The 21,017-nt window shown below is 48.2% G+C and overlaps 1 protein-coding gene and 1 pseudogene across 1 annotated transcript in view; one reads left to right on the top strand and one right to left on the bottom strand.

Moving 5' to 3' along the window:
* Positions 1 to 3,646: 3,646 nt before the first annotated feature.
* On the bottom strand, positions 3,647 to 4,637 carry LOC119509858 (annotated as a pseudogene).
* Positions 4,638 to 10,876: 6,239 nt separating this feature from the next.
* The window catches only part of SORCS3 (sortilin related VPS10 domain containing receptor 3), a 593,008-nt gene continuing 582,867 nt past the window's right edge, over positions 10,877 to 21,017 (top strand). Inside the window, exon 1 of the mRNA XM_037804383.1 lies at positions 10,877 to 11,503. Coding sequence (XP_037660311.1) covers positions 10,877 to 11,503 — 627 coding nt within the window. The remainder of the gene's footprint in view (positions 11,504 to 21,017) is intronic.

Below are 21,017 nucleotides of genomic sequence, written 5' to 3'. Positions count from 1 at the left end.
CTATCCCCAGCTCTACTTCTTCTAGAAAATCCCCTGTTTTTTACTGTAGGATAAATTGCCCAAATCTTCTTTCTTCTTCTGCACAGTTTCATTCATTCCATTATGCTTTTATTCACTTAAAAACATTTATCAAAGATCTATTATGCTTACTGGGCACTATGTTAAGTTTTTCAAATATACTTCATTCAATTCTCAAAACAACTCTATGGGGAAGATGTCAGAATAGCTTTTTTATTTTTATGGGAAATGGAGGCTAGGAGAAGTAAATAATTTGCCCAGAGATTCCACTGCAATAAGAGGTAGGGGTGACATGTGAAATCATATCTGGATGACTCGAAGCCAGTGTTTCTTACTGCTGGTGACACATGCTCAGGTGGCCATGAAAATGCCCATCCCTCTGCCTAACTGACCAACACCCCCAGCTGTGGAGCACCAAGACCAAGCTGTCCTCATGCTGCTCCCAGACATGAGGGAGTGAGGCAGGGACATAAAGCAGGTCCGTGTCCATTCCTAGGAGACAGGGGCTCTATGACACTGACTTTGACTCAAGGACTCCCTGTCAATCTTGCCAAGCTTTCTTAGAACTGCATGGTAATTTAATATTCTTCTACCCAACCTTCCTTCCATCCCTTTCTCCATCCCAAGAGTCAGACCTGCATCTCAGTCTGATGTCTCTCCCAGACACTTCAGGCTCCTTCCCATTTTCCTTCACAGGATGTTTCCTATCATAATTTTTTTTGCAGGTCTAACTCTTTTTTGGTATCTGCTTCTTGGAGGACCAGGAGCCTTTCTTTTCTTTTCTTTTCTTTTCTTTTCTTTTCTTTTCTTTTCTTTTCTTTTCTTTTCTTTTCTTTCTTTTCTTTTCTTTTCTTTTCTTTTCTTTCTTTCTTTCTTGCTTTTCCTCCCTCCCTTCCTCCTTCCCTCCCTCCCTCCCTTCCTTCCTTCCATCCTTCCTTTCTCTTTCTTTCTTTCTCCCTCCCTCCCTCCCTTCCTTCCATCCTTCCTTTCTCTCTCCCTCCCTTCCCCCCACCTCTCTCCCTCCCTTCCTCCCTTCCTTCCTCTGCATTTCTGGCCTTGGTGGTTGAGGTCAGAACTTGAGTAAGGAGGCTGAGGTACAGGCATTTGTCATCCTGGCTCTCCTGTCTGGGAATAGTATTTGAGATCCAGCAGGATGGAGCCAATTCTCCTGAACTTAGGAATTTTTGAGCTGGCGCAAAAGCACCTGGCAGCACAACCCATTCCGTCCTTTTCAAAAGACTTATTCCCCTTGGCTTTGGTGGCTCCACATTCTTCTGGATCCACTCCTACCTCTCAAGCTGCCCCTTCTCAGTCTCTTCTGGCTGTTCTTATGGACTATCCTCTTACCAACATCCAGGGCCTCAGTTGGTTGCTTTTGTTAAACATTCTGTGAAGAGAAACTTGTTCTCTAAGAAGTGTGGCTTTGAATTTTTAATACATTTTTTATTGTGAAATTTAACATATATACATAACTGATAAGTTTATAAGTACAATTTAACAAGTAGTTAGAGAGCAAATTTTACGGATTGCAGTTCCACAATTTCAGTTATTTCCTTATTGTGAAATATAAGATATATACAGAAACATAATAACTTTCGAAGTATAATTTAATGAGTAGCTATAGAGCAAATTTCAAAGACTGTTATGTTCCACCTTTTCAGTTATTTCCTTCTAGCTATTCTAATACTCTAGCATCTAAAAAAAATTTATATAAAGATTCAGTATTTGTAATACTTTGTTAAATCCTATCTTGTTTGTTGCTACCCCTTCCTTTTGTTTAATCATTTTCTCGATCTTCAGGGGTGTCTAGGCAGAGACCACCCTAACTTGTTCATATTGAAAAGGGGTGTCAACATTATGGGGAAGGGGGCTGCATCTGGTTGTCGTTCTTAAAGAGGCTATTGCTTCTGGGTTTTAGGCCTTGTCTGGCATAGGAACACTCTGGTGGATTTAAGTTTCTGAGAGATAAACTCAATAAGTGAAACTTTTATAGAGTCTCAGATAGGGACCTAGGTATTTTGGGACTACTGTTGGTTAGGGCATGGCATACTGTGGCCATTTGGGAAATCTGGCCAGAGTTTGCATAAGAGAAACCTCCAGGATAGCCTCTTGACTCTATTTGAAACCTCTTAGCCACTGTAACCTTAACTTGTTACCTTTCTTTTCCCTCTTTTGGTCAAGAAGGTATTTCCAATCCTTGATGCCAGGGCCAGGCTCATTCCTGGGAGTCATGTCCCACGTTGCCAGGGAGATTTACTTCCCTGGGAGTCATGTCCCTTGTAGTAGGGGAGGCTAAAGAATTTATTTTTCAATTTGGGCTTAGAGAGAGAAAGTCCACATCTGAGCAACAAAAGAGGTTCTTTGTGGTGCCTCTTAGGGTGGCTTTGCATTTATATTCATTGTGGAGAAAAGTAAAACAAAAACCTATTTTCCTGCAAGCCTTTTCTTCCAACTACTTCTCCTCATTAGATTTATACCCTTCTTTCCTTTTGGAGACTTGACTAGGGGGAAGATGTTGACAAAGTCACTGATGACTTCCAGGAGCTTAATGAGTATGTTCTTTCCCAGATGTTGTTAGGTTTTCATTGTTGACTTTTACTTCTTAGCCTAAACTTGCTACTTGAACACAGGCCCAGAATTCACGGGCCACAGTTTTCTCTTACTTACTAGGGGAGGCCATTTAAAGATAAGAATGTCACTGATTAAATCACCAACCTCTTCTCAAGTTGATTGGCTTGTTGTGGGAGCCATGGGCCCAGTGAGTACCAACCACCAGCATTAGGTCTCATGGTGTGTGCCTGTGGTAAAGACAGGTGGTACAGCAGAGAGAACACTGGCTTTAGAACCAGACAGACATGAACATAAATTCTGTCTCTCTGACTTGAAAGTTGTGTGACCTCGGGCAGAATGATGGTAGAGACCACTGTGCAAGAACTCAGCTCTTTTTCCAGATAGATCCAGGTTCAAACCCCAAGTTCTGTCCCTCACAAGCTGAACAACCCAATGTCTCTGAATCAGTTTCCTTATCTGTAAAATGGAGATGAAGTGCTCACCCTAAGAGATTGTCAAGAGGTGTAAGAACACTTATAACCACACTTACATATCCTTTAATCTGTGCCAGATCTTATTCTGTGTGTTTTATGTACATTAGTTCATTTAATTTTTACTACAACCCTGTATGGTAAGTATTATCACCATCCTCATTTACATACAAGGATCTGAAGCACAGAGAGGTTAAGTAATTTGTCCAGGGTCACACAGCTAGTGGTTGATAGGGTTGGCATTTGAACACAGGTAATTTAGCTCCAAAGTGTGTACTGTTAACACTCTGCTAGAATGCTGGTGGGTCCTGACCACACCAGTTATGTCTGGTCACTATATGTTAACTCTCATCATTATCTTCAATATTATTACCTTTACTGTCAATGCTCACCTATAGGAACTTCTGTTTCTCATTCTATTGATTGTTACCAAGAAAATCTACTTTGTCAGAATTAAATGAAACAGTGGGCATAAAAGATGTAAGCATCTGACTTAAAGAAATCCCACATTAAATGTCTTTCAGGTGGTTCTCTGCTCTCCCCTTCCTTCCTGTGTCTTTTTCTCTTTTTCTTCTATATTTCCTTCATTATAAAGCCTTTTCCACTCCATAATCCTCACCAAGTGCGGACCAATGCATCAACTCCATTGTGGTGAAAAGCTTTGAAAGATCCTTATATTTAGGAATTTCTTCTAACTGCTTGTCACTGCTTATTTGGTGAACCAAATCTGATTATTCATTGTCAAAAGGAGCCAAGATAACATAGAGTACAACACTTTTCAGAGCCTGTTGCCACTTTCCGCTTTCTGCCTGTATACAAGGAGTATCGTATACTGCTCTGCAATGCTTACAAATAGACAAACAGGATCCCTCATGTTGATCCAGCTGAATCATTAAATTATAGCATTTCAACTTTAATTTCTCTGTATTTTCATTCTGGAAAAATTTGGTGTTAATTTCTTGCTGATGATTTGTGCATGAATGTAATTCTTCACAGCTTGGCAGAGCCTCATTTGCTTCAAAATAAACTCCACTCATTCTTTCTTTTCCATTGACCCGTAAGTTTCCACCTGTAACTCTTGTAAAATGGAGACTGCCTCTTTCACATTGCCATTGTGTTCCTTTTTGGTGCTAATGTTTTAGTCAGTTGAACACACTCAATTTCAACATGAATCTTTCCTTCTGTAACCAATCACAGAGTATCAATTAATCAAAGTTTGACTGGGAGGTCTGTGATTTGTTCAACATAAGTACAGCACTGTTGAACCATTTTTGCAACAGCTTGTTTTAACCGACTCTGCCTTTTTGACAAAAGCATAGTGTTTTCATTAAGTAAATCCCATTCTTTAGCCTCATAGCACATCTTCACTACTGCAACTTAGATGCGGGATGTAGACACTATAGCAGAAGCAGTAGGGGTCTGTTTTTCCAGAGAGAGAAGGGTTTCAGTGACTTCTTGATGTCTTCCTTCCTTGGCCAGCTTCTCTCACTTGGGCAGGTGCTGATCCACAGTGGCACTATAGTCTCCCTCCATCTTGATGATGCGCCCATCAGCCTGCTCCGAGCTGCCATCCTCCATGGTCCCTGCCTGAACATCCCTTGATGGCCCCCTGCTTCAGCCACCACTCATCGCTCACACCATGGTTTCACTTTTAAGCATCCACCCCCATCTTGATGATAAACATTAATTCCATATAGATGTTTGAAATGTTACCTAATCAGTTTGTTTCAACCCGGTCTTCTATGAGAAATGATGAAGGTGAATGGAGTCCCTTTCTCTCTCTAGGAAATGCTTCTTGGTGATGGGTGTGATGGACATGTATATGTATATATATTTGGATGCCCAGCATCTGAACTCCCTTCCTGTAAATGGGGAAGGGGGCAGTGGTATTTCTTAATTTATGAGACAGTTCCAGCTTCCCTTTCATCTCCAGAGCAAGGGCTGATGACCCAGGCTTGGTCAATTAATGCTAGTGACACAAAGAAGCAGGTAGAAGGATAGCTGGTGGCAATGGAGGTGACTGCCACATCCAGGTCCCAGGGGAAGCAGGGGAAGCCGTATTGGCAGTACCATCCAGCATTCAATACTAGGGTATTTGTCAAAGTGGTATCATCTCAGGCTTGGTGATGGTGGCAATGGAGTCCCTCTAGGACCAGTTCTGTGAAGTGATTTCAGCTATGTTTCTGGTTGGGGAGTCCCTGAACCTACTTCTCCAAGTCCTTTCTAGCAATTTTGAGAGTTTCCCAATATCCTTTTAATAAACTCATTTTCTGCTTAAACCAGAATTGTTTTTGGTTGCAGGAATATTGACTAACTCCACCCAATAAAGTGTGGTGGAGAATAGTATCAATCAAGTCTGAGAAATTTTGTCTCTTTAGAAAGTGTACATTTTCAAAAAAGACCAGGTGACCAGTAGTTGCAGCAGAAGTGTTATTATTTACATTTGTCCTTCTTTATTGTACATTTATTGAGGGCCAGTGCTGGGCCAGGTGTTGAGGTACAGTATTGAGCAAAACAGACACTCTGGCCTTTACGGAAACACAGTGGTAAGAAGTCCTGATTTCAGTGGTCTTCTGACTGCTTTCGTCTGCATTTCAGGTTTTGTTTTATAATCATTTGCCTCTGTAGAATTTCAGAGAATTACAACATGCTCTGTTATTGTGATCTTAATCAATTAATTAATTTCCTATTTATTTCTACAAAGGATGTGAAGTGGCTTATCAAAAATGCACAGATATAGTAAGACCAAAAGGTATCAAACAATAAAAACAAGCAATTTTTAGTAAAATGGGAGAGGAGGATAAAATCCTATTGAGAAATTGTTTCTTATTTCTGTACTCGTGCTGAAGACTATTAGAGCAAGTGAACCTGGTATTCAGCTTGACTGTCAAGGCATAGGGGAAGACAAAATGGGAAGATAGAGCCAGTTTAAGAAAGCTTTTAAGAAATAATGTCAGTTTAACAGCAGAAACCCAATTTTTCCTGGCTTCAAGTCTTATGAGGAGTTCATCTTTAGATCCTTCTATAAGGAGTGTGGAACATTTGAAAAATGTGAGAAACAAGCATAATTGAAATACTCTCTGTATCTGCCTAGTGTGGGTGCTAATGGCAAGATATCTATCGAATTATTAAGGAGTCAGGAGGGTGTGCGTGTGTATTAGTGAAGTCAGGGAGAAGAACAGTTCCCCAAAGTATTATTGCACTGTGGTGGTTAAAAAAACAATTCAAAACAAAACAAAAACAATAACTTGAAAGAAGTCTTAATTTGGGTGACATTCAGTGTAATCTCACTGAGAACTTGCAGCATACAGTTTGCTTTCCCCAGTTCCTTGTAACAGTGACAGAAACCCTGGAGGAAAGCTGCATTCTCAGTGTGGTCTTCTTTGCTTTCCCCGTGGGGGCTGGGTGAGGGCTAAAACAACTCCCCATCTGCCTTTCTCAGCTAAAGTAGGCATTATACCAGTAAGGGATATGGGAGCCTATTCTAACCTTAGCCCTCTCTTAAATTCCAAATTGACATAGGACAGCTCCCATCTTACAGCTGGGAAGACAAAAAATTTGATGATAGTGATGACCGGTGATGATGATGGTGATTTATAATAATGGACACAATGTCAGATACTACAGAGTGGTAGGGGAAGGTTTCATTTTAACTGCCATTTTAATCATATTACAATGGAGATGGCAGCAGAGGGCGCATTCCAGACCTTAGGAATAGATAGGAAAATTTATGGATGTGGGGAAGTGCCTACAGCCTTGAATACCATACTAAGGAGTTTGTATTTTATGGACAATGGGTGGTAACTGAAGAATTCTGGTGAGACAAGCCACCAGTGGCACAATTTTCCCTATGTTTTAAGAAGCTAACTCTGTCAACATTATGAAGCTGCATTGTCAGAACAGTAGAAACTAGCCACATGTGGTTACTGAGCACTTGAAATGTGGTAAGGTTGAACTGAGATGTGCTCTAAGTGTAAAATACACACTGGACTTTGAAGACTTAGTACAGAAGTATGTAAAATTGTCCATTAATAATTTTGATATTGATTATAAATTGAAATAAAAATATTTTGGTTATGTTTGCTTAAGTAAAATATATTATTAAAATTAATTTCACTGGTTTCTTTTACTTTTTAAATGTTACTAGAAAATTTAAAATTAACTTTGAATTTCACATTATATTTCCATTGGATGGTGCTGGTATGGAGGTTGGCTTGGAGAGGAGAAGAACTGCAGACCAGGAAAAGATAGGAAGCAATTGCAAAGCCCTAGAAAAAAAGTGATGAAGATCAGACCTAAGGCAGTGGCTCTGGGAATGGAGAGGACAGGTAAAAAGGTGTTTCCCATAGGACTTGACAACTGTTTTTCTAGATATGGGTATTAGAAAGGAGAAAAGGTTGAGTGTCAAGTATGTAGTCTTGGTGACTGAGAAGATGTTAGAGGATGGTTTTAGCACTTGATACTTGTAGATTTCAACATGGATGTAAATGCATAAGCAATGGGGAATTCAGGTGTGAAGATCAAGAGAGAGGACAGGGTGGGGCTGTGGATTTGGGAGTCACTGGCAAGATGAGGTATTTGAAGCACACACATGGATGAGATCATTGGGCTCATTCAGGCAGAGAGAGTAGAATGAGAGAATTGGGGGAATGGGATGGAAGGCAAGCTCAGAGCTCAGAATTTAAGACAAGGTGGGGAGCAGAGAGGCTGATGAACTTGACTGAAGCTGGTCAGCAGTAGGTGGGAACCAGGGGACCCATCCATGGTGCCATGTAGACAAAGGGAGACCTTTTTAGATGGGACTTATTCAAAGCACAGGAAGTCAGGCTTCTAGGTGAGGCTGTCAGAAGCACTCCCCAGACCCCTGTTTGTTGGGGGTGGGGAATGGGGGTGGAATGGGGCTGTGGCTGAGTCACCTGATTGCAGGAACTCCTAGAGAGAGGGGCTGGTGAGGAAGAGGAGACAGCAGGTATGGGGGAGAACTCTTTGGACATTTGGGCACTAGAGAAACTTGGTGCCAACTGGGAAGCTGGGGAGCAAGACGCAGTACAGGGCTGAGGGTAAGGACTGTTAGGGGAGGGAAGTCTTCAAGAGTTTACACGGTGAAGGAGAGAGAGACTGAAGACAGAAGGAAGAGGGGGTATGATAGAGCAAGGCCGAGAGAGCATGGACTGGTGCAGGAAAGTGAAATTGTCATACCTGTGAGATTCTTTTATCCATTTTTTTAAAATAAAAAATGCTTTGGCCACATCTTCATGAGTCCACCCGAGGGCCCGCCCCTTCCATGGGCTCCATCTGTGGAGGGCTTCTTTCTAGTGCGAGAGGGTGAGGAGACACCCAGCCCTCTTGTGCCGACTACCCTCGCTGGGGGCTACAGAGAGCAGCGGAAATTGGACAGCGCCCTGAGGCTTAGGTGGCCGCACCCTTTCGGGCTGTATGAGCCTCCGGGACAGGTGGCCTCCCCACCTCCGCCCAGAACCGGAGCAGCGGAAAGGCCTCGCATCCCGCCGGTACCCGGGCTTCGGCTTGGGCTGCAGCGCCGGCCTTCCCCGGCAGGGGCGCTGGGAACCCGCGGATGGCGAGCTCTGGTATCGCGCCGGATCCCGCGCGCACCCTGGGCCTGAGGCACCAGAACTTTTCTGGGGCGGCTTGCCGCCTGTGGTCTTTGGGAACCCAGAGTCCAGGACCGGCCTCATTCTAGGCTGTACGTTGTTACCAGCTTCGTTTTCCGGCCCAGCCTCCCCGTTCCCAAATTCCGTTTTAGCTCTGGGTGGAAAAGCAATTTGAATCCTTATCCATGGGCTCTCCTGGGAACCGCTGGTTGTCACCCCTCCTTCGCCAGTTCAGATTCCCGGAGCCTCCTCTGCCTCTTCCATCCTTCCTAGCTCTTCCCAGGCGCTCTTTCGACTTCCCGACCTCTCTTCACTTTGCTTTCTCGCCTCCCCTTTTCTCTTGCTCTGTCTTCCCTCTGTCCTCCTCTTTTACTTTAGCTGCACTTCCCCGCTTTCATCTCCATACGTTCCTTCTTTCTCGCTCTTAATCACCTCCCACAAACGAACTCTGTTTCATCCGGAAAAGGACGGGAAGGGACCTGGAGCCGTCTCCCTCTCTAGGCTCCCTCTCTCCATCCTTACTCCTCTCTTAATAGACCCTCCTTCAACTCCCATCTCGGATCTTTCAACCACTAGAATCCCGGGAGCTTCCGGGAGGCAGCCAGCCGCATTACATGCTCCAGGGCCTGTAAACTGCAGCTCGTGGTGGGCCTCGGATTTAGTTCCCTTCTCTCTAGCCCAATGGAAGTCTCTGTCTTTCCTCGGGGCACGAAGGGTCCCAGCCGCGCCGAGCGCCCAGGCTGCGCTTTTGCATCCGGGGGTGGGGGTGGGGCCTGATAAGCCCGCGCGGGGCTGGGGACCCGCCAACAGGCGGCTGACACTTTGAAAACACAACCGAGCCCCCTCGGAAATCGATCTGAAGAGACTGAGGGCGCGGCCTCGCACTTCCAGGCGGGATGATGGGAGCTGGGTCTTCTCGGGTGGGAACGGACGATCTAGACTACTTTCCCTCCCGGCTCTGGCACGAGGTCCTGGAAAGACAGCGCCAGAACCGAGGAAGAGCTGGCCAGCCCCTGAGCCTCTTACCGCTAGCGCCACCGGCACTCTCCCTCTCACCGTCCAGTAGGCTTAAAGAACAACCAGGTTAAACTCGCTGGGGGGCCGTGGGAGCGCCGGGCGCTTGAAGGAGCGGGCTGCCGAGAGCTGTCTGCCTTCTCAATACTGCCTTTCTGACAACTGGCAGGATCAAGGAAAATGCAAACAGTCCGTTCGTGATCAGCGCGCGCCCACGGCCCGAGCGCACCCCTCTCCGCGCTTCCCTTTTCCACTAACTGTAACACACACTGGCGCGCAGGCAAACGCGTACGCACGAAGCCGCGCGCCCCCGCAAACCCAGCCGCCCTCGGACTCAGCCAGGTACCCACACTCCCCAGCGTCCGCTTGCCGGTACCCCGCGCATCCTTCGCCTCTGCCCCACCCGCTTTGCGCACGCACGCGCACGCACTGCCCTCTCCCGTGCCCCCGCACTGGGCGGGGGCGCAGGCCGCGGGAGGCTGCAGCGCAGGCGGGGAAGCCGGGAGCGGAGTCCCGGGTTCATTTCGCGTTCGGCTGCCGCGCGTCGCCTCCCTGGGCAGAGGCTCCAGGCAGAGGCTCCAGGCTGCCCCTCAGTTCTCGAACGCTAATAGTTGGCTCTGAAAACACTTCCCTCCTCTTCCTCCATCGAAACCCCCCTCCCCTCCCCGTGCGCCATCACCCGCCCCCCACAACTGACCGGAAGAGTAGCCCCCCAAACGCAGCGAGAAGCGGCTCCCAACTCTTCGCCGGGAGCCAGTTGGAAGCTGGATTTTGGAGAGACTCGGGGTTGGGGTCTGTTGCCAGCCTCTCCTGGATTCGGCTGGATTTTCAGATTTTAAAAGAGGATTTTCTTATTACCGTTGAACACTCCTTTACACAAAATTTGTGGAGGAGCTCGGTAGGGAAGATATTTTGGCTTTTATTTTAAGGAATAAAGCAACGAAGGGGCATTTGTAGGGTTTTGGGATCACCTTCTGGACCAGAGACGAGCGAGCCGAAGCAAAGAGGGAAGAGTGGGGAGGACCGGCGAGGCGCGCCAGCCGGAGCCGCCTCCTTCCCTGCTGCCCCCTCCCCACTCCCCCGACACAACTCGCTCGCTCGCTCGCCGGCGCGCGCACACCCCCCGCGCCGGACCCGCACCTCGGCGGGCGCCACACACTCGGCAGCCCGAGCCGCTATAGCCGCAGCGGGATGGAGGTGGCGCGCACGGAGCGCCCCGCAGGCTGGCCGGGGGCGCCCCTCGCCCGAACAGGGCTTCTGCTCCTGTCGACGTGGGTCCTGGCGGGTGCCGAGATCACTTGGGGCGCGGCGGGCCGTCCCAGGTTCCCCACGGCTCCAGCTTCGCGGCCACCGGCTCTGCCTCTCCTCGCGCCGCGGCCAGTGGCAAGCCAGTGGCCTGAGGAGCCGACGACGGCGCGGAGAGGCGCCACGCTGGGGCGCCGGCTAGGGCCACGGCTGCTGCCCCAGCCGGGTGGCGGCAGCGGCGGCGAGAAGCAGGGAGAAGCCCGGGGGACGTCGCCGGCGAGCGCGCGGTGGGGCCAGGGCATCCTGGCTCCTGGCAAGTCTGGCGGCACGAGGAGGAGTCGCCGGGCGCAACCCCCCAGCGCCCTGGAGCGCGGGGACGCTCGGGCCACTGTTTTGGCCGGTGGTTCCACAGGAAGCCACACTCTGGCCAGAGGTCTCGGGGAGGAGGTGAAGGCGCCGCGGGCCGGAGGTGCGGCGGCCGAAGAGCTCCGGCTGCCCAGCACCTCATTCGCGCTGACTGGGGACTCGGCTCACAACCAAGCCATGGTGCACTGGTCTGGACACAACAGCAGCGTGAGTACCCAGCCGGCGGCCTGTCTGGCAGTACGGGAGGGTGGGGAGGGGGTGGGAGCGAGGAGCAACTAGTTACGGGGGTCGAGGCTGGGAGGAGGGGGAGCCTCGACTTTTAGAGAGAACCGGTTTGTCCGGCTACCCTCCCCCCTCCCGCCTCCCGCCCCCACAACAGGTTAGCAGAGTTTGTTGTAAGATGGTGTGTGCGTTTGTTTACGAAAGACCTTAGGATTGGGACCGCCCGGAGGGGAGAGGAGGACGGGGTGTCTTAAAAATGAGCGGGGGAGGGATCTGTGGTCACTTTCCTCCTTACTGGGTTTCCCTTCTGGGGGTGGGTATGTACTCCAAGTCGCCGGTGAGGGCATTGACTGATTTGGGGAATGAGCCGCTGGACGGACTGATTCCTGCTACTGGCAGGTCTCCCCTCCGCCCCCGCCATCACGCGAAAGGAAGTCCTGAAGATTGAGGCCACTGGAACGCCCACACTCGGGTCCGCCTTGGGTCGCTGCTCTCAGCTCCAGGCGATCTCAGTCCTGTCCGGAGGCTGGGTCAAGTCGGTTCAAGCCTTGGCCGTCAGGTAACTCGGGTTCCCTCTTAAAGCCCAGGCAACCACCCTGAAAAGCTATTAAGGAGACAGTGAAAAAGTTTAAAGCATGAAGGGAAATTCAGCCATCCTCATGCACGCACAAACACGCAGAAGTCGCTGAGCAAAAAACTCTCGCTTTCGCCGCTGCGTTCTGCGCCACGAAGGGCTTCCCGGACTGGAGTTGGGGTGGGTGCTTTCTGCGCACCTCCTGTCGCCGGGATCGCCTGGATGCTGCTGGACCGAGAGGTGGCGCCCTTGAGCCCGCTTGGGCGGTTCCGGGGCTCCCGGCTGGGGCGCGGAGCTGGGAGCATCGCCTACCCGGGCAGCTGCAGAGACCCGCAGCGGGTTCCGGGAGGGGCTCCCCCCACCTCGCTGGCGCCCAACGCTGTGCAGCCAAGCCAGGGAAAGGCGGGGGCGGGCTCCCTGGGCGGAGGTGGGGAGCTCCCGAGATCTTTCACACTCTCCTTGCGGCCTCGCTTCAGCCAGCCTTGCAAAATCCTCTGGCTCTCCCGCCCAGATCGGAACCCGACGTCGGGAAGAGTCCTGGGCTGGAGTCGGAGGCTGATGAATGTCTGTACAGGCGGCTTTGGGAGCTCATTTGAGGGGAAAGCCTCCCCCCCCACTCGTATTTCCCTGTATGATGGGCGTTTGACGGGATTTCCTTGGGAAATTTTCTCCTTATTTCTCCTGGGGGAAAGGGGGTTTCACGGGGGTGGGGAGTGAAAGCTAGGCATCCGCAGAGCGCAGCCCATCGTCATTATCGAAGTGAGGTTTTCTGGTTCTTGATGACACATAAAGCGGCGCCCGTAGCGCAGCCTGGGTGACAGATGCTGGATAAGAGGGACGAGTGGAATCCAGCTCCCTAGGGAGGCGCAATGGCTGGCTGCATCCGCCTGTAGTGAAGACCCCACAGCGTTGGACTGGAAAGCTCTGGGGATGGAGGGGGCAACGCGCGTCTTAGTGAGAATATGGGACTGAAGACGTCCAAGTTCCCAGGGGACTTGTGTGTGTGTGTGTTTCTCCTCTGACAGTAGGGGTTGTGAATCCTAACTTCATTTTAGTTTGGTAATTAGTAATTGAGTGTGTGTTCGCATTCTTGCTCTGTGAAAAGGATGGATAGGATGTGTGGAAGTAAATGTATCCCTAGGTGGAGAGGGTGATGTCTTCACAAATCTGTGGCTTTATTACTGCCATGTTTGGACAATCTATATTCACTTTTCGTGTATCTCGGCTTTTATTTTAAGGATCATTTCTGTGTGTTGACTAAGCCGGTGAAGAGGGCTCTATAGGGAAAACGCTTTCTGCGAGTACCAGTTAAATGTGGATGGCTTTCCTTGTCCATATTCAATGCAGTCATGCAGCAGAGGAATGGAGAGAGCAAGTGTAGTCCTGGGATCCCTGGGGAAATGGCTCCTTGGTCAGAAGAGGGCCAAAAGGGCCTGGGGACACTGAGTAGCTGGGCTTGGAGTCCTTAATGACAGTGAGATTCAGGCTGTCCATGAACAACTCATGGGGCTTATTGGCTGTGCTTTGACCAGTGTCATTGCCAAGCAAAGGACAAGGAAGCACAGGTGGATACACGGGCCCCATCCTGTCCCTCTCTTTCCAATCCCGAGAGGGACTGCCTCTTTGGCTCCTGGGGTTGACCTGCCTCTTTTGGCAAGGGGTAGTTCAGAATCAGGTCCATGCTGCTCTTAAGGAAGGTGGCCCCTGTCCTTGAGAGTCATTAATGAAACAACTCCTTGGAGAGAAACTGGGAAAACAGTTTAGCAACTTGACCCCATTGGTTCCTTCTCCTCTCCCCCTTTCCTGAGGGCAGAAAAATAAAGCGCTGTAAGTAAAAGCCAGGGTGAGGAGTGGTGGGGACCATAAACCTTCAGGAAGTTCCCTTCATCCTTGGTTTCAAAGCGGAGGGAGATGCCCCCATGAGCAGAGAACATGGGGCCCAGCACTGGGCTCTTTTGACATGGAAAGAGAATTCTGTCTTCTCTTTTGGCTCCCAGAGTGTTAAACATGTCCTCCAGGAAGGCCACCAGTTTCATTTTTAACACATTGCAGACTTTCCCACTTTCCTTCTATGTGCCCTTGATGAACCTTGTTAAGTGACATGAGCTCCCCCTTGGGGAGAGGTTTCAGTTACACCATGGAACTGAAAACTGAACTCCACGCAGATAGTTTGCAGTTAGGGATGTAGGACCAGGTGTGTAAGAGAAGACCCCCACACCTCCCATGTGCTCGGTATATACCCCAGGGGCTTAGGAGGCAGGAGGCAATCCTTGCCCAAAACTTGGGGCAGGTATTCATTGTGGCCCCAGGACTAGTAGGATGTCTCAAGGGGACAAAGGCAGAGGTGCTTAGCAGGCTTGAGCTGGAATGAATCAGGAGGGGAGTGGAGTCTGGGTGCTTCCTCTGAACTTTATTACCCTGCCAGGTGTTGGGGGGTGGGGGGTGAGGTAGGTGTATGGACTTGGCCTTGGAGCCTCTACTGTGGAGGAATGATTTGCCATTCTTCCTTCTCTCCAGTTGCCTCCAGCTGGGATCCTGGTGATTAATGGGTTAGAGAGTGTTTCACAAACATCCAGAGGGAGCCCAGTCCCTGTGGCTTACAGGGAAACAGAAAAACACATCATTCTGCCGTTCCCCTTCAGATGAAGGAAGACGCCCCCTTGCTTGCTCAGTGAGTTGGCAGATGGCTCTGGAGAGTGGAAAGTTGTGAAGGCACAGCTCATCCCTTGCTGCCCCTTCCTTGAATTAACACTTGAGGGGGATCCCCATTCCCTGTGCTGAGGTGAGAATGGTGCATCCTGCCTTAAATTGGTCCCCATCCCTCTCTGGCAGCTCATCCCAGTGGCAGCGATTTGCAGGCTGCTGCCCCTGCAGTGTGTCTTGCCAGGTAGTTTTCAGTTAATGTGCCCAACACTGCCCCTTGGTGAAGAGAAATGAAGAGAAACGGGGAGGTGCTGAGAATTCCAGGTCCCTGCCAGGTCAGCTTCTCCGGAACCCGCTGTTCAGTGGAACACCACATTCTCCCAGGCAGGGTTTCATACTCTTAACTAATTCAGCTGGGCCTTGTCCTAAAATATTTACTCCTAATGTGCAAAATAGTGACAGATTTGATCAGATTAATTGTATTTCACTCACTGGAGCATCTAATTGTGGCTCCCAAACAGATTTTTCAAATAGTTTTTGGCTGGATTGCCTACCTTTCATCGTTCCTGCTGTCTGTCCCCGTGTCACAATAACTTAATGCATTTCGCCTTCTCGGAGGCCTAATAAAGAAGCCTGCCACTGAAGCCATTCTCCAGGGGTTTGCCAAAAAGAATCTGTTTTTAATTAATATTACAAGGGAAGCCATCTAAGTTGAGATGTAGCCAGGACATGACATCACTAATTGCTCATGGTCACTGTCGGCTGGGTTTTGGGGGGAAAGGCGAGGAAGGGGCTGGACAAGGCTGTTTGTTTGCTCTGCATTTCCTCAGATGGCCTGTGTTACAAAGTGTGATTTGCTTCTCAGATCCTACAGAGACTTCCAAGGTGAGCAGGAGTTGCAAACTCCTTAATTGGGAGGTCTGATCTAATGATTGCAGAAATGCAATCCTTGGAACCTGCTTTGTAGTTGGTAAGGAAAGAATCCTGGGAAGTGTCCTCTCCAGTGGGTTTGGATTTAAGGGAAGGGGAGGTTGGTGGCTCCAGTGGCAGGAAGGCTCGGGAGGCAGAACGGGGAACTGCTTTTTCCTCAGACAGTGTAAATCTATTATTGTAACGGGGAATTTTGAAACTGGATGATCCGTGGGCCCTGGATCGTCCCTTAAGGAGAAGAGGTGTGCAACAAAGCCAGACAGGCTCTGTTAGGAAGATCTCTAAAGGCCAGCAGTTTATCTAAGGCCAGATGCAGATTGACCAAATCAGCTGAGACTTCGTGGCTTGTTTCTGTTGATTTCTTGCTTTCTCCCTTCCTTTGGTCTCTTGGCTGGCTTGAGCCCCTTCCCTTAAAGAGTGCTAAGTCAAAGGGAGCAAACGTCAAAGCATTTGATTTTTTCAGCATGTTTGAGAGAGAATTCTTTTGGAGGGAGACGTAGAAAATATGGAATTTGAGTGTCTAGTGTGCCACTTTAGGGTAAGCAGAACTGATGCTGTGGGAGGAATTGAATTTGGCTAAGTTTATTCCCCCAGTGTCGTGGGTGACTGAGACGAGGGTGTGGATGGACTCTGTCCTTGTTGGCAGTGGAGATAGGGAGCTTTACTTTCCGCATAGTGGGTTCCTGATAACATTTGACCAAGTGTGAATCAATGGCAGTCCCAAATCTCAGTGAGCAGAAGCTACAGAGGAATTAGAAACCCTTGCCCCCTGGGATAGCAATGATTCCTTTCTCAGGTGGTTCACAACTTGACAGCTGCTGGAACCAAGAGTATTTCATCAAGTTCATCTACATTCTTTCTTGAGTGCCTTTGGCTTTCCTAATTCAAATCCAAAGCCTTTTATCCTGGCGTTCAAGGCCCTTCACTGTATATGGCATGAATCTGCTTCAACTTGTTCCTTAACTGTCTGCTAGTCAACTTCCTGATTACAACCAAGGCTACCTTGTCATTGTCCCAAGCTTTGCTCTTGAAGTCTCTACATTCTCTCTATGGAAATGTGCCCATTATTCAAGGCCCAGTTCAAGAAACACAGTGGCTTCATAAAACTTTCCTTAGAAACTCTAGCCACCAGTCATTTTCCTTTTCCCTAATTGCTTATAGAATTTACTGTCTGCACCCCATATTTGATCATAGTTAGTTTAGTAATTGATTCCTTTAATCTGGTATTATTCTACACGAGTGTTTCAAGGGTGAGGGATGTAACACCTAGAACAACACACCCCCAAATGTGTGTCCTGCTCTTCTTCTGTCTACCCCGTGGCACATCACTGGTGCTTGGCACGTAGCTCAGTACATCCCTACTGAATTTTCCTTCAGAGTGGGGCAGTGCCTTAGCTGTGGGGGTGGAGGGAGGAGATCATTTTTGCCCTAAGATGACTATCAGTCTAAACTGTCTCTTCATAATGTTGCGTTTATATACCTGGTTGTTCTGGTTTGCTAATGCTGCCAGACTGCAAAAAGCCAGAAATGGATCGGCTTTTATAAAGGGGGTTTATTTGGTTACAAAGTTACAGTCTTAAGGCCATAAAGTGCCCAAGGTTAGTCATCAGCAATGGGTATCTTCACTGGAGAATGGTCATTGGTTTCCGGAAAACCTCTGTTAGCTGGGAAGGCATGTGGCTGGCGTCTGCTCCAAGTTCTGGTTTCAAAATGGCTTTCTCCTAGGACATTCCTCTCTAGGCCGCAGCTCCTCTTCAGAATGTCACTGTCAGTTGCTCTTGGGGCGTTTGTCCTCTCTTAGCTTCTCTGGAGCAAGAGTCTACTTTCAGTGGCCATCTTCAAACTGTCTCTCATCTGCAGCTCCTCTCTCAGCTCCTGTGTGTTTTTCAGAGTGTCCCTCTTGGCTGTAGCAAGCTCGCTTCTTCTGTCTGAGCTTATATAGTGCTCCAGTAAACTAATCAAGGTCCATGCTGAATGGGTGGGGCCACACCTCCATGGAAATTATCCAATGAAAGATCTCATCCACAGTTGAGTGATCACATCTCCACGGAAACATCCAATCAAAAGTCTCCAACGCAATCAACACCAATACGTTTCCTGCCCACACAAGATTGCATCAAAGATAATGGTGTTTTGGGGGATGTAATACATTCAAACTGGCACACTGGTCTATTATTTTATATGTGAATTTTAACATAAGATTTAGAGGCATCCCCACCCCACTTGGTTGCAGGTGAGAGATAAGGATTTATCAACAATTCTGGCTTCTTCCTCATGTAATTCAGAGATCAGCTGGACACTCACGTAAGATAGCCATTTGCTGAGTGTTTCCTATGTGTGGCATTGTTCTGGGCACTGTGGGGTTGGTTGGTTGGGATGTGGTGGAGGGGGAGACAAACAAGAATAAGGAGGCATTTGCCTCAAGGTCCTTAACAATATGCTTTGGATGTAAGATAACACGTGGCAATGAGAGATACCATGGGGTGATAGGTGATTAACTGTCAAGGGATCCTTTCAGACTATGAGCTCAGAGGAGAGGGGATCCCTGTGGGAGACTCATGGAATGTCAAAGCTAGAAGTGAACTTGGAAGTTGTCTTCACCAGATTCCTTGGGAGAGAGATGAGGAATGTGAGGCTCAGGTCAAAACATGGCCCCCTACAGCTTGGACTCCTACTGTTCTTATCTCTCTGAAAAGCCAACCCCTATTCATCTCCCATTTTTCTCCTTTCTTCTTGGAAATAGGACGTTTTCCTCCCAAGAGGATTTGACTCAAGTGAGGTAGGGTGCTGCCCCCTTACAGGTAGGATAGGCTGAGGCCTAGGATTGGTCTATATGAGGCCAGACAGAGAGACTTAGGAATAGATTCTTCACTGCTGTTCCAGGGCTGCATCCTGTGACCACCCTGCCCACCCGGGTGGCTGCTGGACCAAAAGCCCGTTGATGTTGGACAAGCTGTATCTCACTAACTGGTGTTATGGGGGCTTCTCGTGAGTCAACTCATAATTTGAGTTAGTGAGTGGATCAAGCCTGGTTGCATCACCAGGAACATTTTTGCTCATTTATTTTGATCAGTGTAGTTTGGGTTTAATTATTTATGGAAATGCTGTTCTTTATAGTACACTGATAAATGTGCTATAGTAAATTTGTAAAAAGTAATGGAGTCTAGGAACTTTGGGAGTACATGAATAGTTTTCTGCTGTTAAGTCCATTTTGGGGAGCAGACGAAACCCACTGGACTGAGATACAAGAGACCTGGGGCACAACAGGTTCAGAGTTATTGGTCAGTAAAACTGTGCCCACTGCTAAGTAGGGAGCTATTTCTTGGCACACACTGGAAGAAAGCCTAGATTAGGAGAATTGGAAATAAGGCTATGTAGGATCATCAAGAATCCTGTTAGATTTAGGGATTGTGGGATTATTTAGCACAGGGCAGTGATGGTATGACTTGTACGAATTCATATTCTTGCGGTTTTCATCATGAATGTAATCCTTTTCAGGATTTATTGAGAAGAGACTGACTAGGAGAATGATATAAGGCCATATAGAAAATGTTAGGAACATAGATTCTGGAGCCAGTTGCCTGGGTTCAAATCCTAGTACCATCTCTAAAAGCTCGTTGATGTTGGCCAATTTGTTTCCTCTTATTGCTATTTCTTCATCTGTGAAAAGGGGGTGATAATAGTACTTCTCACTTGGGGCTATTGTAAGGATTAAATGAGACATTGTACATGGCAAAGTGCTTAAAAGAAGTTCATGATCAGTAGTAAGCCCTCAAGATATGGTAGCTGGTTTTCTTCTTGTTTTTATATCTGCAAAGGCCCTCCCCTTCAATTTTAGATGGAAACATTGAAGCAGAGGAAGGAGGTCCTTGCGCAAAGTTTCCCAGTGAGCTGGTGGCAAAGCCTAGGCTAGAACCCATTTCTCAATGAGATGCTCATTTTGACTACCTCCCGCAATCCATGTCCTTAGTCAGACAAGTCTTTGTGATAGACATCTTTTTGATACTGCTGGGGTAGACCATGTAAAGAGATATAGAAGTAAATAACTGGCTACTTGGCTTGAAACTCATACCCACAGTTTCTAATGGAAACAGAATCGCTTAGTTAGAAAGACGTTAAAGATTACACTGCTGCATAAGAAATGAACTTTTAGAACAGCCGTGAAGAAACAGGGTGTAGCAAGTGGTGCTTCCGTGCAGGAGCAGAACCTACAGGAAAACTTGTGAAAGAAACAGAACAAGAGTCCACCTTAGACCCCTTAAGTCTGTTTCAAGGATCTTGGAAAATTTTAATAGCACTGGCGTTGCAGGATGTTTACAGCATCCCTGGCCTCTACCCACTGAATACCCATATCAGCCCCCGCTGTTGTGACAACCATACATGTATCCAGATTTTGCCAAATGTCCCTGGGGAGTAGGGCAAAATTGCCCAGGGTTGAGAACCACTGCCCTAGATTAATGGACTCCTCCAAGAAGTAATTACCACAGGCGGGGCAAGATGGCGGCATAGAGAGGAGTGGAAGCTAAGTAGTCCCCCTGGAACAACTACAAAAAACCAGAAACAACTAGTAAATAATCCAGAATAACTGCGGGGGGACAAACGAGACCATCCACTCATCATAAACCAACCTGAATTGGGAGGAATGCCCGAGAACACAGCATAAAATCTGTAAGTAAAACCTGCGGATCCAAGTCACGAGACCCCCTCCCCCATAGCCCGAGCTGCAAAGCCTCGTGGTGCCAGAGAGAAGCTCTCTCCCAGCAAGCGAATATAGCTCAGCTGAGCTCCAGCTGGGGTTTTAAGTGGCGAGTGTGAACTGCTCACTACAGGTACGCATCCCCAAAAAACAGACAGAGGCTATGGGTGACGACTGACCTTGGAGAGCCGGAGGGTCGCCTTGGACTGGGTCTGAAGGGGACTATCTGTTTCTTTTTCGGCTCAGTGGAGAAAGCCCCAGTCATTTTCAGTTTCCAGGGCTGTGACTCGGGGAAGGGTGGAGACAACACAAGCAGAGAGAGAGACCATTGAAATGCTAATGACCTCCACCTGGGGGGTCTGTCTTCTCTAGGAGGAAAGGGGTGGGGCCCTTTCCATTCAGAACCAGACCCCAGAGCCTGGGGGAACACTGCCATACCTCCTCAAGTCAAGTCAAGAATTATAGGCTAACAGGCATCACCAGCTGGGCAGAAAAGCACAGTGACCTGAGGCATCAAAGGGTGGAGCAATTTTCTAAGACACACCCGCAGGGAAACCAGATACTGAATATTTCTTCCCTCTGGGACCTGAGCCTGTTCTGGTCTGGGAAAACCTGATTTGGATAACCAAGGAAACCATGCCTAGACAACAGAAAAT

The sequence above is a fragment of the Choloepus didactylus genome, chromosome 15 (genome assembly GCF_015220235.1).
Source record: "Choloepus didactylus isolate mChoDid1 chromosome 15, mChoDid1.pri, whole genome shotgun sequence".
NCBI lineage: Eukaryota > Metazoa > Chordata > Mammalia > Pilosa > Megalonychidae > Choloepus > Choloepus didactylus.
This window is presented reverse-complemented; position numbering and strand designations above follow the sequence as displayed.